Source organism: Scyliorhinus torazame, chromosome 29 (genome assembly GCF_047496885.1).
Source record: "Scyliorhinus torazame isolate Kashiwa2021f chromosome 29, sScyTor2.1, whole genome shotgun sequence".
NCBI lineage: Eukaryota > Metazoa > Chordata > Chondrichthyes > Carcharhiniformes > Scyliorhinidae > Scyliorhinus > Scyliorhinus torazame.
In genome coordinates, this window is record NC_092735.1 from 33,405,054 (window position 1) to 33,418,702 (window position 13,649).

Here is a 13,649-nt window from a genome sequence, read left to right on the forward strand (position 1 = left end):
GCCCCACTCCCATTCCCCATCCCCCGCCTGAGTCTCTTCGTTCCCCCCCCACCGGCGCCCACATTTCTCAATGTCCCCCCCCTCCCCAATTTACATCTCTATATACATCAGCATTGTCGTTTCCCCTCCAACATCAGTCCCTCAGTTCTGATCCAGTTTCTCGTTTTGAATAAGGGTCCATGCTTCTTCAGCCGTTTCGAAATAGTAATGCCTCTCCTGGTGCGTGACCCACAGTCGCGCCGGCTGCAACATCCCGAACTTCACTTTCTTCTTGTGCAGCACCTCCTTGGCTCGATTAAAACTCGCCCTCCTTCTCGCCACCTCCGCACTCCAATCCTGGTACACCCGTACCACCGCATTCTCCCATCTACTACTCCGTACCTTCTTGGCCCATCTCAGAACCGCCTCTCTATCATTGAAGAGGTGAAATCGCACGATCATCGCCCTAGGTGGTTCTCCAGCCTTTGGTCTCCTCGCAGGGACCCGATGGGCCCCTTCCACTTCCAAGGGGCCCGAGGGGGCCTCAGCTCCCATTAGCGAGCGTAGCATCGTACTCACGTAAGCCCCGCCGTCAGCTCCTTCCACTCCCTCGAGGAGACCCAGGATCCGGAGGTTCTTTCTCCGTGATCTGTTTTCTAGGACTTCAATCCTTTCGATGCACTTCTTATGGAGCGCCTCGTGCGTCTGCATTTTGACCACCAGGCCCAGGATCTCGTCCTCGTTGTCCGTCACCTTCTGCTCCACCACACGGAGCTCTATCTCCTGGGTCTTTTGTGTCTCCTTAAGCCCCTCAATTGCTTGTAGCATCGGGGCCAGCACCTCCTGTTTTAGCAGCTCCACACACCGTCTTAAAAATTCATCCTGGTCCGGTCCCCATGTCACCTGGGCTCCCTCCGCCGCCATCTTGCTCCTTTTTTCCTTCTGCCCCTGTCCTCGAGGATTCTTCGCGATCTGGCCGCTGCCGCCGATATTTTTCTATTTCGTCGGGGGGGGGGACTCCCTGTTGTCTCACCCCACACCGGGATTCGTCCCGAAAAAATTCCCCGTTGGGGCTCTTAAAAGAGCCCGAAGGTCCGTTCGAGCTGGAGCCGCCGAAACGTGCGTCTTAGCTGGTCATCGCCGCAACCGGAAGTCACAGATTTTATTTTAGAAGACACTCTGTTCAAAAGCTGGGGCTGAAACTGTGCCAAGCTCAGTGTCATCAAGCTGCCAACATTTCTCCCATCCAGTCAACCTTCAATAGTGGGGTATTGTTTTACAAAGCACCTTGCGGTGGCAAAGGTGACCTTTACATCCTTATCTAACTAATTCACAAATTAATGGAAATTCCCTGGAGCCAAAAGTCAACAATCTCTTTGAGTTGAAAGCAGAACGCTGGATGTCTGGCCTACCACACAGTGCTGAAAATACTCAGCTCAGTCAGCACCAAACTAACCTTGTTGAATTTAGTGCTGAATCATTTCAGATTAGAATCTCCGCTCCCATTTTCGCACACTATCAGTGTGGTATAATAATAATCTTTACTGGTGTTACAAGTAGGCTTACATTAACACTGCAAGGAAGTTACTGTGAAAAGCCCCTAGTCGCCACATTCCGGCGCCTGTTCGGGTACACAGAAGGAGAATTCAGAATGTCCAATTCACCTAACAAGCACGTCTTTCGGGACTTGTGGGAGGAAACCGGAGCACCCGGAGGAAACCCACGCAGACATGGGGAGTACATGCAGACTCCGCACAGACAGTGACCCAAGCCGGGAATCGAACCCGGGACCCTGGCGCTGTGAAGCAACAGTGCTAACTGCCGTCCATTACGATTCTGCTGTGACCGTTTACACTTCAAGAGTCACCGTTTTTTTTAATACCCGTCAGATTAGCATCATTTTGACCTTGTACCATTATCCCCTTTGTTAGTTAAAGGCCGGGATTTTCCGTTCTGCAGCCTAAGTGTTCCCGCCAGCGGAGAATAGTCACTGGCCTTCGCTGGTGCTAGGACATGGGCCTGGGTATGGTGATGGTCTTTCGCCATCACCATGCTAATTTATTCATGGGGAAGATTTCACCAGATTTCATCAGAATCCCGGTATTGGGCCGCCATTTTGAGCGGGTGGTCGGGAGGCAGGTCTTCCTCCCCCACAACGCAAATCCTCCCTCCCCAGCCCCCCCTTGTTGACTTGAAAGCACATCCTTCCCCCCCCCACCACCACCACGGGAATAACAGGTTATCCCCCCTTCCCAGAGCATGCACGAGGGTAAACCACCCCCCCACGACCCTACCAGCCCCCCCCGCCCACCATCAGAGCCCTACATCAGAGACTCCAAGCAGACACCCCCATCAGGACTCCCAGCAAAGACACCCATCAGACCTCCCTCCGTTAGAGACCCCCACCAATCACCCCTGCCTGGAAGCTGCAGAGCAGTCCAAGCAGTAGAGTGATCACTGCATTTTCACTTACCCTTCCCTAACATCTGCTGCCTCAGATAGAAGTGTCTAAAGCAGCAGCTGTTAAAAGTGTCAGAGACTCCTGGAATGCCAAAGAGTCTTCAGATCCCTTGACAGCCTTTGAAATACAAATCTTCCAGTCAATTTCGCACATTTCACTAGCCAGTGACTGACAGTTCAATTGGTACAGACGCATTAACTTGGGGGTTTGTTTATTTATCTTTCTCTTCATGTCTGAATGCATCTCACGTTTTCTCCATTGATGCTCACTGCAATGTTTCTTGACGTTTTTGCTACGACTGACAGCTCCTCACCACATCAAAAGGAGCCAAGTGTTTTCACTTCCCCTTTCTCAGCAGAAAGCACTTAGTTCCATTTGATGTGGTCATCCTCATGCATGCATTCTGTGGGGGGAGGGGGGGTGACACATTATTCCCATGGTGTGAGGGGGAGGATGCCTCTACTTGTCAGTGGAGGGGGTGGCAGGCTTTGCATTGTGGAGGGGAGGGGGCCTGCCGATGAACTTTGGCAGGGCTCCTCAAGTTATGCCTTGACCCCCTTGACCGACATTGGGTTTCCAGCAATTCAGGGCCACATGTGGGCAAACGTGCACCAAGCCCTCCCACTCGGTGAATTTCCTGTGGTGGGAATCGTAATGGGGTGTGGGGGGGGGGGGGGGGGGTGGAGACTCAGGCTTCGAGCCTATTAATGACATGAACATTTATTTAAATGATTGCTTGGTATCCTCCCACTGGCGCGGGGTGGGTAGAGCGGTGAGGCCGCCAGCAGGGGGTCGGAGCATCACAACCGGCATCAAAACAGTTTTTCCCTCGACGCTCCCATTCTCCACCCAATCAGGAGCGGCGTTGAATGGAAAATCCCGGCTACTATCTCCCACCCACCGCTCTAACAGTGGAATCTTTCACTCTGGAGTGGACGTTTGGTGGCGGGGTGCGGAAGCGAGAATGATTCTCGCTGTGGGAAGGCTGATACCGTACGAGCTGGTGTTGGGGATGGCGGTGCCGCAGTGGAGTTGTCATTGGACTAGTAATCCAGAGACCCAGCCTAATTCTCTGGGGCCCAAGTTCGAATCTCACAATGGCAGATGGTGGAAATTGAATTCAATAAAAACCAGGAATTGAAAGGCTTTTAAAAAAAAAAAATTTAGAGTACCCAATTATTTTTTCCCCCAATTAAGCGGCAATTTAGCGTGGCCAATCCACCTAACCCGCACATCTTTGGGTTGAGGGGGTGAGACTCATGCTGACACAAGGAGAATGTGCAAACTCCACACGGACAGTGACCCAGGGCTGGGATTCAAACCTGGGTCCTCAGAGCCATAGGCAGCAATGCTAACCACTGTGCCACGTGCCACCCTTCGGAAAGTCTAATGATGACCATGAAACTATTGTCGATTGTTGTTAAAACCCATCTGGTTCGCTAATGCTCTTTAGGGAAGGAAATCTGCCGTCCTTACCTGGTCTGGAGTCGCATGTAGGCCAGACCGGCTAAAGATGGCAGATTTCCTTCCCTAAAGGGCATTAATGAACCAGATGTGTTTTTAAAAATAATTGATGATAGCTATCATGGCCACCATTATTGAGACTAAGTTTTATAATTCTAGATTTATCAATTTACTCAAATTCTATCAGTTGCCGCAGTGGGATTTGAACCCATGTCTCTGGATAACTAATCCAGTGACATCGCCAGTACACCACCATCTCCCTCACGTGGGGCCCAGCCATAAAGTGGATTCGCGCATCCCCAGAGTGGGGCCCGGGTGGTTTTGGCGCTGGGGTTTCTTGCCCGCATAAGCCAACAGAACATTCCAGAATGTGGGACGGGATTAGAGGGGAAAGAAGGAGGGGGTGGAGCTGGAATGAGGGAGGGAGGGAGAATGAGAGGGACGGAATTGGGTGCAAGAAAGAGGGAGAGGGAAATTGAGAGGGAGGAGAGGATGATTTCCAATGATGAGGAATTTGGGAAAACCGGATTAAAAGTTTAATGACGACTATTGTCGATTGTCGTAAAAATCAAAACTTTAAGGAATTAAGCTTTCAAAAGGCAGGTTAAATGGTTATGATCCTATCACTTCACTAATCCACATCCTTTCTCAACAGGAGGTAGTTTACAGCCAGAATTGTCCTGGTAAGTCTCACATTACTATTTACATTTGAATACATGATAAATATTCAGTTAGATTACGCTGGTGAATATTCTGTTTGTTCTTTCAAGGTTAATTGAGTTCTTGTAAAGCTAAACTTTGGGCTAAAGAGATCTGATAGCAAAGCATTATTGTTTTAACCAGCACTGCTAATTTTCGCAATGCCACGTTAGTGATTCTCGTCTTCGCTGTTGCTGACCAACAGAATGAGGGGAGTGGAGGAGATCTCAGAGGGTTGTGGGGTTGGAGGAGATTTCAGAGATGGGGAACAACATGCTCAACGGCACTGGCAACCTGTGAAGCAATGTTCTGCGTTTTCAACTCTTAGCCCGAGTTTTCAAATCCCTACATGGCCTTGCTCTCCCCAATGTCTACACTCTCTGCAACCCCATAACCCCCTGAGATCTCTGCCCTCATCTCATTCGGGCCTCTCGAGCATCCGCCTTTCACTCACAGTGGTCTGGAATGTCCCGTATATTGACTGACCGTCTAGATCCCTTGTGACATGTAGTGGATCCTCTGACCATGAACATGCTTCTACATAGAATCCATAGTATCCCTAGAGTGCAGAAGAAGGCCACTCGGCCCATTGAGGCTGCACTGACCCTCTGAAAGAGCAACCCCCCCCCATCCTATCTCCGTAACCCCAATTTATCTGCATCTCGCTGGACACCAAGGGGCAATTTAGCACGGCCAATCTGCCTAACCTGCGCATCTTTGGACTGTTGGAGTAAACCGGAGCACCCGGAGGAAACCCACGCAGACACGGGGAGAACGTGCAGACTCCGCACAGACAGTCACCTGAGGCCGGAATTGAACCCGGGACCCTGGCGCTGTGAGGCAGCAGTGGTAACCACTGTGCTACTGTGCTGCCCATGGACCGCACATGTGTTCCCCTGTCTAGGAAGTGAACTGAAAAGGACTCCCAATGAGATGAGATCATCAGGTTTATCTTACATAGAACATATGAAAAAAACAGAATATGTTTTTCCATCAATTTGCTGCTCCTCTATCCCTATAGGCTCAATTGACTAACAGCTTAGTTGTCCCTGAGCTACCGGGAATATGACTCACTTATGCTTTTAGGTTCACGCCAGTGACTGATGACACACGTCTTCTTTTTTTGTTTGTCTGATTTTCCACCAAACCCGTCTCGCACACTGACTGAAAATGAGAATTGGCGGCTGAGGTATTTCCTCAATTGTTCGATCATTTGCTGAATGACTCGTGTAGTGTCAGCTATTTTCTTGTTTATTCGTTTACGTGATGTGCACGTCGCTGGCTAGGCCCAGCATTTGTTGCCCATCCCTAGTTGCCCTTCGAGTGTCCCGCTCGGCCATTTCAAAGGGGCAGTTTAGAGTCAACCACTTTGCTGTGGGTCTGGAGTCACATGTAGGCCAGACCGGGTAAGGACGGCAGATTTCCTTCCCTGAAGGACATTAGTGAACCAGCTGGGTTTTCACAGTATTCGATGATTGTTCCCTGGTCATCACTACTGAGGCCGTCTTTTCAATTCCAGATTTTCTGAACTGAATTTAAATTCCACCAGCTGTCAAGGGGCGGCCCGGTGGCGCAGTGGTTAGCACTGCTGCCACGCGGCGCCGAGGACCCAGGTTCGATACCGGCCCCGGGTCACTGTCCATGTGGAGTTTGCACATTCTCCACGTGTCTGCGTGTGTTTCGCCCCCACAACCCAAAGATGTGCAGGGTAGGTGGATTGGCCACGCTAAATTGCCCCTTAATTGGAAAAAAAAGAATTGGGGACTTTAAATTTAGGAAAGCAAAATACCACCAGCTGCCGTGATGGGATTTGATCCCGTGTCCCCAGATGATTAACCTGGGTTTCTGGATTACAAGTCTTGAATAATAATCTTTATTAGTGTCACAAGTAGGCTTACGTTACCACCGCAATGAAGTTACTGGGAAAAGCCCCTAGTCGCCACATTCCGGCGCCTGTCCAGGGACACTGAGGGAGAATTCAGAATGCCCAATTCACCAAACAGCACATCTTTCGGGACTTGTGGGAGGAAACCGGAGCAGCCGGAGGAAACCCACGCAGACACGGGGAGAATGTGCAGACTCCGCACAGACAGTGACCCAAGCCGGGAATTGAACCTGGGACCCTGGCGCTGTGAAGCAACAGTGCTAAGCACTGTGCTATCGTGCTGCCTTGACATTAACAGTACGCTACCGTCTTTCCCCCTTCCAATTAAATGGCGGGTGTACGTTTAACAGTGACTACTTTTCTTTAATTTATACGACTCGATGGGATTTTGTTTTAATCTAATTGGTACAAAGTTTAAGAGCCAAAATGTTACACTGGGATTTATAACGGACGGGCCCCGACATGGTGAAAACTCTGTGGCAACCAACGCAGGCAGCCCATTGGCTGGAAGTTCCTCTGTGTGATCATATTGGATTGGATTTGTTTATTGTCACGTGTACCGAGGTACAGTGAAAAGTATTTTTCTGCGAGCAGCTCAACAGATCATTAAGTACATGAGAAGAAAAGGGAATAAAAGAAAATACATAATAGGGCAACACAAGGTGTATAATGTATTAATCAAGAGGGCAATTTAAGTGGGACAAATGGAGGATGTCCATGGCCTCTGAAGTAACAAAGGACATTCTCCAAGTCACCTCAGCTGAGCTTGTTAAACGGCCGACTTGAGGTGGTTTCTGGCGAATGCCTCAGCCTGGCACGGAGGCTGCTCTGACCCACAAAAGGGAGATGGGCGATGCACAGGGTGGCACAGAGAGGGTGCCAAAGTGCCCGTTTCATCTTGGTGAGAGGGGGCACGGGCGTGGAGGGGGTGGGGGGGGGGGTCTGGCTACTCACAATCCATACCAAGCGACACGGTGGTACAGTGGTTAGCACTGTTGCTTCATAGCTCCAGAGTCCCAGGTTGGATTCTCGGCTTGGGTCACTGTCAGTGCGGAGTCTGCACTTTCTCCCCGTGTCTGCCTGGGTTTTCTCCGGTTTCCTCCCACAAGTCCAGAGATGTGTAGGTTAAGTGGATTGGCCACGCTAAATTGCCCTTCGTGTCCAAAAAGGTTAGTTGGGGTTACTGGGTTACGGAGATCAGGTGGAGGTGTGGGCTTGGGTAGGGTGCTCTTTCCAAGGGCCGGTGAAGACTCGATGGGTTGAATGGCCTCCTTCTGCACTGTAAATTCTATGAAGCCCATCAGTCTCTCTGTAAAAGGCCTTTCCTGAGGAGGAATGCTGCATTGTAACTCTACATTGTGAATGGAATGTACACATAATTGGCAAATCATTAGCAATCTAGGCCGCACCCAACCTAATGACGTCAGAACTGTCATTCTAAATAGATTTTGAAACAGGGTGAGCAAAGGGAATTCCTGAGCATGAGGTAAGTTGATGGGGAATGATGCCTCCTCGAAGGCGTCGGCAGAAATGAACCTTACAGCACCAGTGTCAACAATTTACTGACATCTTTTTGACATTGTTTAATGTAACCATCAAAACGCTTGACTGATCCTCAATCATGAGGCTGTTTCACGAGATGTGGGTGAAATTTAAACTCGTAGTTAAACACGTGCCCCAACAGAACAATGCAGAAAAGAAGCAATGGCCTCTTGCCAGGCCTATTTTACCATTTTTATTGTTCTTAATCTATCATATGGGCAGCACGGTAGCACAGTGGTTAGCACTGTTGCTTCACAGCTCCAGGGTCCCAGGTTTGATTCCCGGCCTGGGTCACTGTCTGTGCGGAGTCTGCACGTTCTCCCCGTGTCTGTGTAGGTTTCCTCCGGGTGCTCCGGTTTCCTCCCACAAGTTCAGAAAGACGTGCTTGTTAGGTGAATTGGATATTCTGAATTCTCCCTCAGTGTACCCGAACAGGCGCCGGAATATGGCAACTCGGGGCTTTTCACAGTAACTTCATTGCGGTGTTAATGTAAGCCTACTTGTGACAATAGAAGATTATTATTATATTATTATTACATAAGTAGGCTTACATTAACACCGCAATGAAGTTACTGTGAAAAGCCCCTAGTCGCCCCGCTCCGGCGCCTGTTCGGGTACACCGAGGGAGAATTCAGAATGTCCAACTCACCTAACAAGCACTTCTTTCAGGACTTGAGGGAGGAAACCCACGCTGACATGGGGAGGACGTGCAGACTCCGCACAGACAGTGACCCAAGCCGGGCATCGAACCTGGGACCTGGCGCTGTGAAGCTACAGTGCTAACCACTGTGCCACTGTGCTGCCCCTGCTAGCACAGCGACCACGGGACTGTCAGGGAAGTTGCAGAGAGAAAAATACAATTGGTCGCCATCCTGTTTCCTTGCATCAGAGAGTCATTGAGTTTCTTTCGCTTTTGTATTACATTAAGCACTGAATAAATGTTTACACAGGGTTGGTATTGTTCCCGGGCAGGCAATGGTTAGAGAAAGATTTAGTGGAGGTGGAGGTGTTCAAATGGAGAAGGTAAAGCTAATGTGGAGTAAATAAGGAGGAATTTACGCAAGAAGCCAGATTTGGCAGAGGGGTGGGAATCGGGGAGGGGGCTTTCAATATAATCCAGAACTCACTCCCTGAAAGAGCAGTGGAAACAGAGGCAACCAAGTTCCCATTACAAGATATGGGCATACCAGCAGATTAGCTGTATTCTTTAGCGACACATAGATTGATCAATTCTGCACACCTATGTAACTAACTAAACATGAACATGCTGTAAATAGTTACACTTCTTTGGAAGGTGAAGTTTCTTTAAAGGCATAGTGTGCCTTTAAGGGATTGCAACATGACAACACTAGAAGGAAGTGTGTCATGCGGTCCAGTTTACGTTTCACTTTTGCTTTCAGCAGCGCACACACTCACAGCTCTGGTACCTTCGAGCGTTGTGGATCTGTATGAATGTTCGCAATACAGCAAGCCTCAGTGAATGGACCCACAAAGTGTTTACTCAATCCCGTGCGAGCGATTGGTGCCTTCATGTCATTACAAAAACACAACACTCTCTTGCCCTCTTAGGACGGTATTTTTAATCCTTCCCACTGTCTCCTTGACTACTTGGACCAAATAGAGTAAAGTCTCCAGAAAGAAGTCGGCGTAGAGGAATTAAGATTAGAGTTTTGAGAAGTGTAGGTGCTGATGATCAGGTGGCAATGACACTGTGGGATGCTCAGAGACATTCTTAAGGGGGTTGGTAAATATATTGGCAAAAAAGTTGCGGATACCTCGCCCTCCCTTACTAACCTGGGGTAGTGTACACCACGGGGAGGCAAGAGGCAGAAAACTCTATAATATATCTGGACGGCACGGTAGCACAGTGGTTAGCACTGCCACCTCACAGCGCCAGGGACCCGATTTCAATTCCAACCTCGGGTGACAGTCTGTGCGGAGTCTGCACGTTCTCCCCGAGTCTGCGTGGGTTTCCTCCGGGTGCTCCGGTTTCCTCCCACAGTCCGTGCTAAAATTGCCCCTTACTGCATGCGAGGAAATAAGTTACCTGATAACACAGAGTTATGCTTAACGAAGAACATTAGAACAAAATTAGGCCATTCGGCCCATCATTCCTGGTTGGCCATTTTGTTACCCATGTTGGCTCGACTTGTTAAACCCAGTTGCCTGGCATCTCCTGCCTTCCCAAGTAAACAGTCCTTTCCATTCTGATCACTTGAACTAATTGTGCATCCTTTTTTTTGGGGGGGGAGGGGGCAAAGACCCCCATGGTGTTTTATTGTGCATCAATATTCTGATTGTTTTTAACAACATTTATTTCCTTTCTCTGCAAGAAACAACGTTCTCCATCAATCCTGTTAACACAACTGCCCTGCGAGTGGATTGGAGAAATCTGACTGAACGTTTCCAGCTGATTAATTTGACTTTAGGGGAAGTCAGGATATCATCAAACGAGAGCAGTGCCGATGTGATATTCAGTGGCCTTCAGCGCGGGGTGACGTATAATGTTTCCATTAGTGTCGGATACGCAAACTGCTCATTCGAAGACGTTCAACCAGGGACAACAAGTAAGTTTGTTATAAGGTGCAAATTTAAAAACATTTCCTGAGAAAGCCCTCTTGAGGGTAATGCTTCTTCCTTGGTCCCCAATCCTCCACTGGCTAGTGGGGCAAAATTACCTCACGTGGATCTTCATCTGTGCTTAGCTCATTGCTACATTGGTCTGAGTAAAACGTCCAACAATCAGGGACCCTGTGGGAGGAATGGAGTCACTCAGAGATATCACTCGGACTATCCTTGTGACATCAGGTGAGGACAATGCCAAGCCTGAGATCAATTAGCTGTCAATGGATGGTATAATGCATTGTGAGAATGAGCTTCCCACACGGCAGCATAGTGGTTGGCACTATGGCTTCACAGCGCCAGGGTCCCAGGTTCGATTCCCACTTGGGTCACTGTCTGTGCGGAGTCTGCACGTTCTCCCCGTGTGTGCGTGGGTTTCCTCCGGGCGCTCCGTGAGTCCCCACAGTCCAAAGATGTGCAGGTTAGGTGGATTGGCAATGCTAAATTGCCCTTAGGTTAGATGGGGTTGCAGGGTTACGGGGGGGGGGTTAAGTAGGGTGCTCTTTCCAAGAGCTGGCGCAGACTCGATGGGCCAAATGGCCTCCCTCTGCACTGTAGATTCTATGATTCTACCCTGGCAGAATCCTAGACTGTCATTGATAGGGGTTCTCTGTTAGAAACGGTGCACTGCTCCATCAAGTCTAAAAACGTACTTTTTAAATAAATATTTCGCGTTTTGGGTTGTGAAAGAGTGATACACACCATACTGTTCAGAAATGATGAGTCTTTATCAACACTTCACACCCTGGACTGGATTCCCCGTTCCTGAGTCTAAGTGCTCCGGCCAACGGAGGATCCACGGCGGACAAATCGGCGTCACCCTCTCACCGATTCCGCTACCGGTGAGGGGCTAGCACCGGAGCCGCGTGGAACACTCACAGAACATCCGAGAAACGGTGCGGGAATCACCAGGTCCGTGATGGACACGCGCAGGACTGACAAGTTGCAGCCGCACGTAGACTATACATCCCCCCCACGCACACACCGATCACGGCGAAAAAGATGGTGCCGGTTGTGCTGGACCGCGTCCCCATCTATCCCGATCCCACAGCCAGCCTCCCGCCCCCCCCCCCCCCCCCCCCCCACTACTCCCCCCCAGCCCTGGCAGGAGCTCCCCCCCCCGGCCAGCGGCATAACGAATTATGGCGGCACCAGACACTGCCCGTACGCCCCCTCTCTCTCCGCAGCCACCACACCAGGTTCACGACTGTTGAGAGCCCACGTGGACCGAGCCATCGGAAACACGGCCCATCGGAGGCGGAGCATCACGGGTGGACCCGCTAATGAGATGCGAACGTGGTTGCAACAACCGCGGCGTGCATCGCAATGTTGCCGTTTTGGGGGGGGGGGGGCGGAGCAGCACGATTTGGCGTCAAACCGGCGCCTGCCGCGATTTTGGCGTCGGGAGTTGTTCTCCGCCCAATGGCCATTCCCGATTTCACCGTCGGCCACCGGCGAATCTCTCGCATAGACAATGTGGTCCCGTCTGTACCCAGTCAGTCTCCCATTCAAGTAGCTGCACCTTGTGGAGACATTGGGCAAAGTGGAAGCGTTGGAATCTCTGTGTCCACATGCAGGTCTTTGTAAACACCCCAAGATAGTAGATGGTCAGTCAGTCTGGCAGCCACAGCCAACAGGAGCTCCTGAGATCCTGAGACTTGTATGGATTAACATGTTTATTAATAGCTCAAAACTATGTATATTGACACAGGGTACAGTCCAGGCTGTGAGTTAACTCCATGCTTGCTTCTACACAGGTCTCTGTCCAGTCCTCGACTGGCCCTAGTCTCATGTGTCCCATCACACTCTGGGCGTTACGGTTTCCCGTTTCCACATTACCCCTTCCTATGCCAGATACCCCCGTCTGCTACATGATTTTGCTGCCGTAAGTCCCATCACTTTCAATGCCCCATCACAGGTTCACTATTGAGCCACATCCAGCAACCAAACAGTAGCACGCTCCTTTAGGTGACCATCCAGTTTGGGAACACAGAGCGAAGACCCTTTCACGCTGACAAACTCTCTTTGCCTTTCTGTGAACAGATCCATCTCCGGTCACCAATCTGTCTCTGGTGAACAGGACAACAGAGTCACTCGCAATAAACTGGACGGTGCCCGAGGATACAAGAGCCTCAGAATACAGGTACAATATCACGGTCATCAGTGATACTGGGCTGTCCACAAAGAGCTACTCTACTGGGATGGAAGAGAGCATGTTCCAAGTGGCGGGCCTGCAGCCTGGAGTCAAATATAACCTGACAGTGAAGTCAGTCACTCCTGAGAACACGCTGAGCGATCCGCGGATGGTGAAAGACACCACGAGTAAGTGTTTTAAAAATAAATTTAGAGTACCCAATTCATTTTTTTTCCAATTGAGGGGCAATTTAGCGTGGCGAATCCACCTACCCTGCACATCTTTGGGCTATGGGGGCGAAACCCACGCGGACACGGGGAGAATGTGCAAACTCCACACGGACAGTGACCCAGAGCCGGGATCGAACCTGGGTCCTCGGCGGCGTGAGGCAGCAGGGCTAACCCACTGCGCCACCGTGCTGCCCACGAGTAAGTTATCCGTACAGGAATTTCTTTACTCAGAGGGTGACGAATCTTTGGAATTCCTTACCCTAGAGGACTGTGGAGGATCTGTTGTTATGTCCAAGACATACGGGGATAATGTGGGAAAATGGAAAAGATCTAATTTAATGATGAAGCAGGAAAGGGGAGCTGAATGACCCACTCCTGCGCATATGTCCCATGTTCTCTCCACCTCTTAAAGGGACTGCCACTCTGCATGAGGGACAAGTATGTGTGGATTTTGCAGCTGATGACTAGCATTTACCTGCCAGCTGTAGAGAGTTAAAATGGAAGAGATCATTATGGAGGCTAGACAAATTCAGTCTCCAGAATAGTACTGGCTAATTCAGTATCCAGAATAGTACTGGTAGAGATTTCATAGCGAGCTCGTTACAGATTTGGGTGCTTGGATTGATCCAACTA

At 50.0% G+C, this 13,649-nt stretch overlaps 1 protein-coding gene across 1 annotated transcript in view; it reads left to right on the forward strand.

Moving 5' to 3' along the window:
- The window catches only part of LOC140404027 (receptor-type tyrosine-protein phosphatase H-like), a 96,835-nt gene that overhangs the window by 25,923 nt on the left and 57,263 nt on the right, over positions 1 to 13,649 (forward strand). The window contains exons 2-4 of the mRNA XM_072492368.1: positions 4,560 to 4,587; positions 10,364 to 10,597; positions 12,696 to 12,974. Of these exons, the coding sequence (XP_072348469.1) occupies positions 4,560 to 4,587; positions 10,364 to 10,597; positions 12,696 to 12,974 (541 nt within the window). The remainder of the gene's footprint in view (positions 1 to 4,559; positions 4,588 to 10,363; positions 10,598 to 12,695; positions 12,975 to 13,649) is intronic.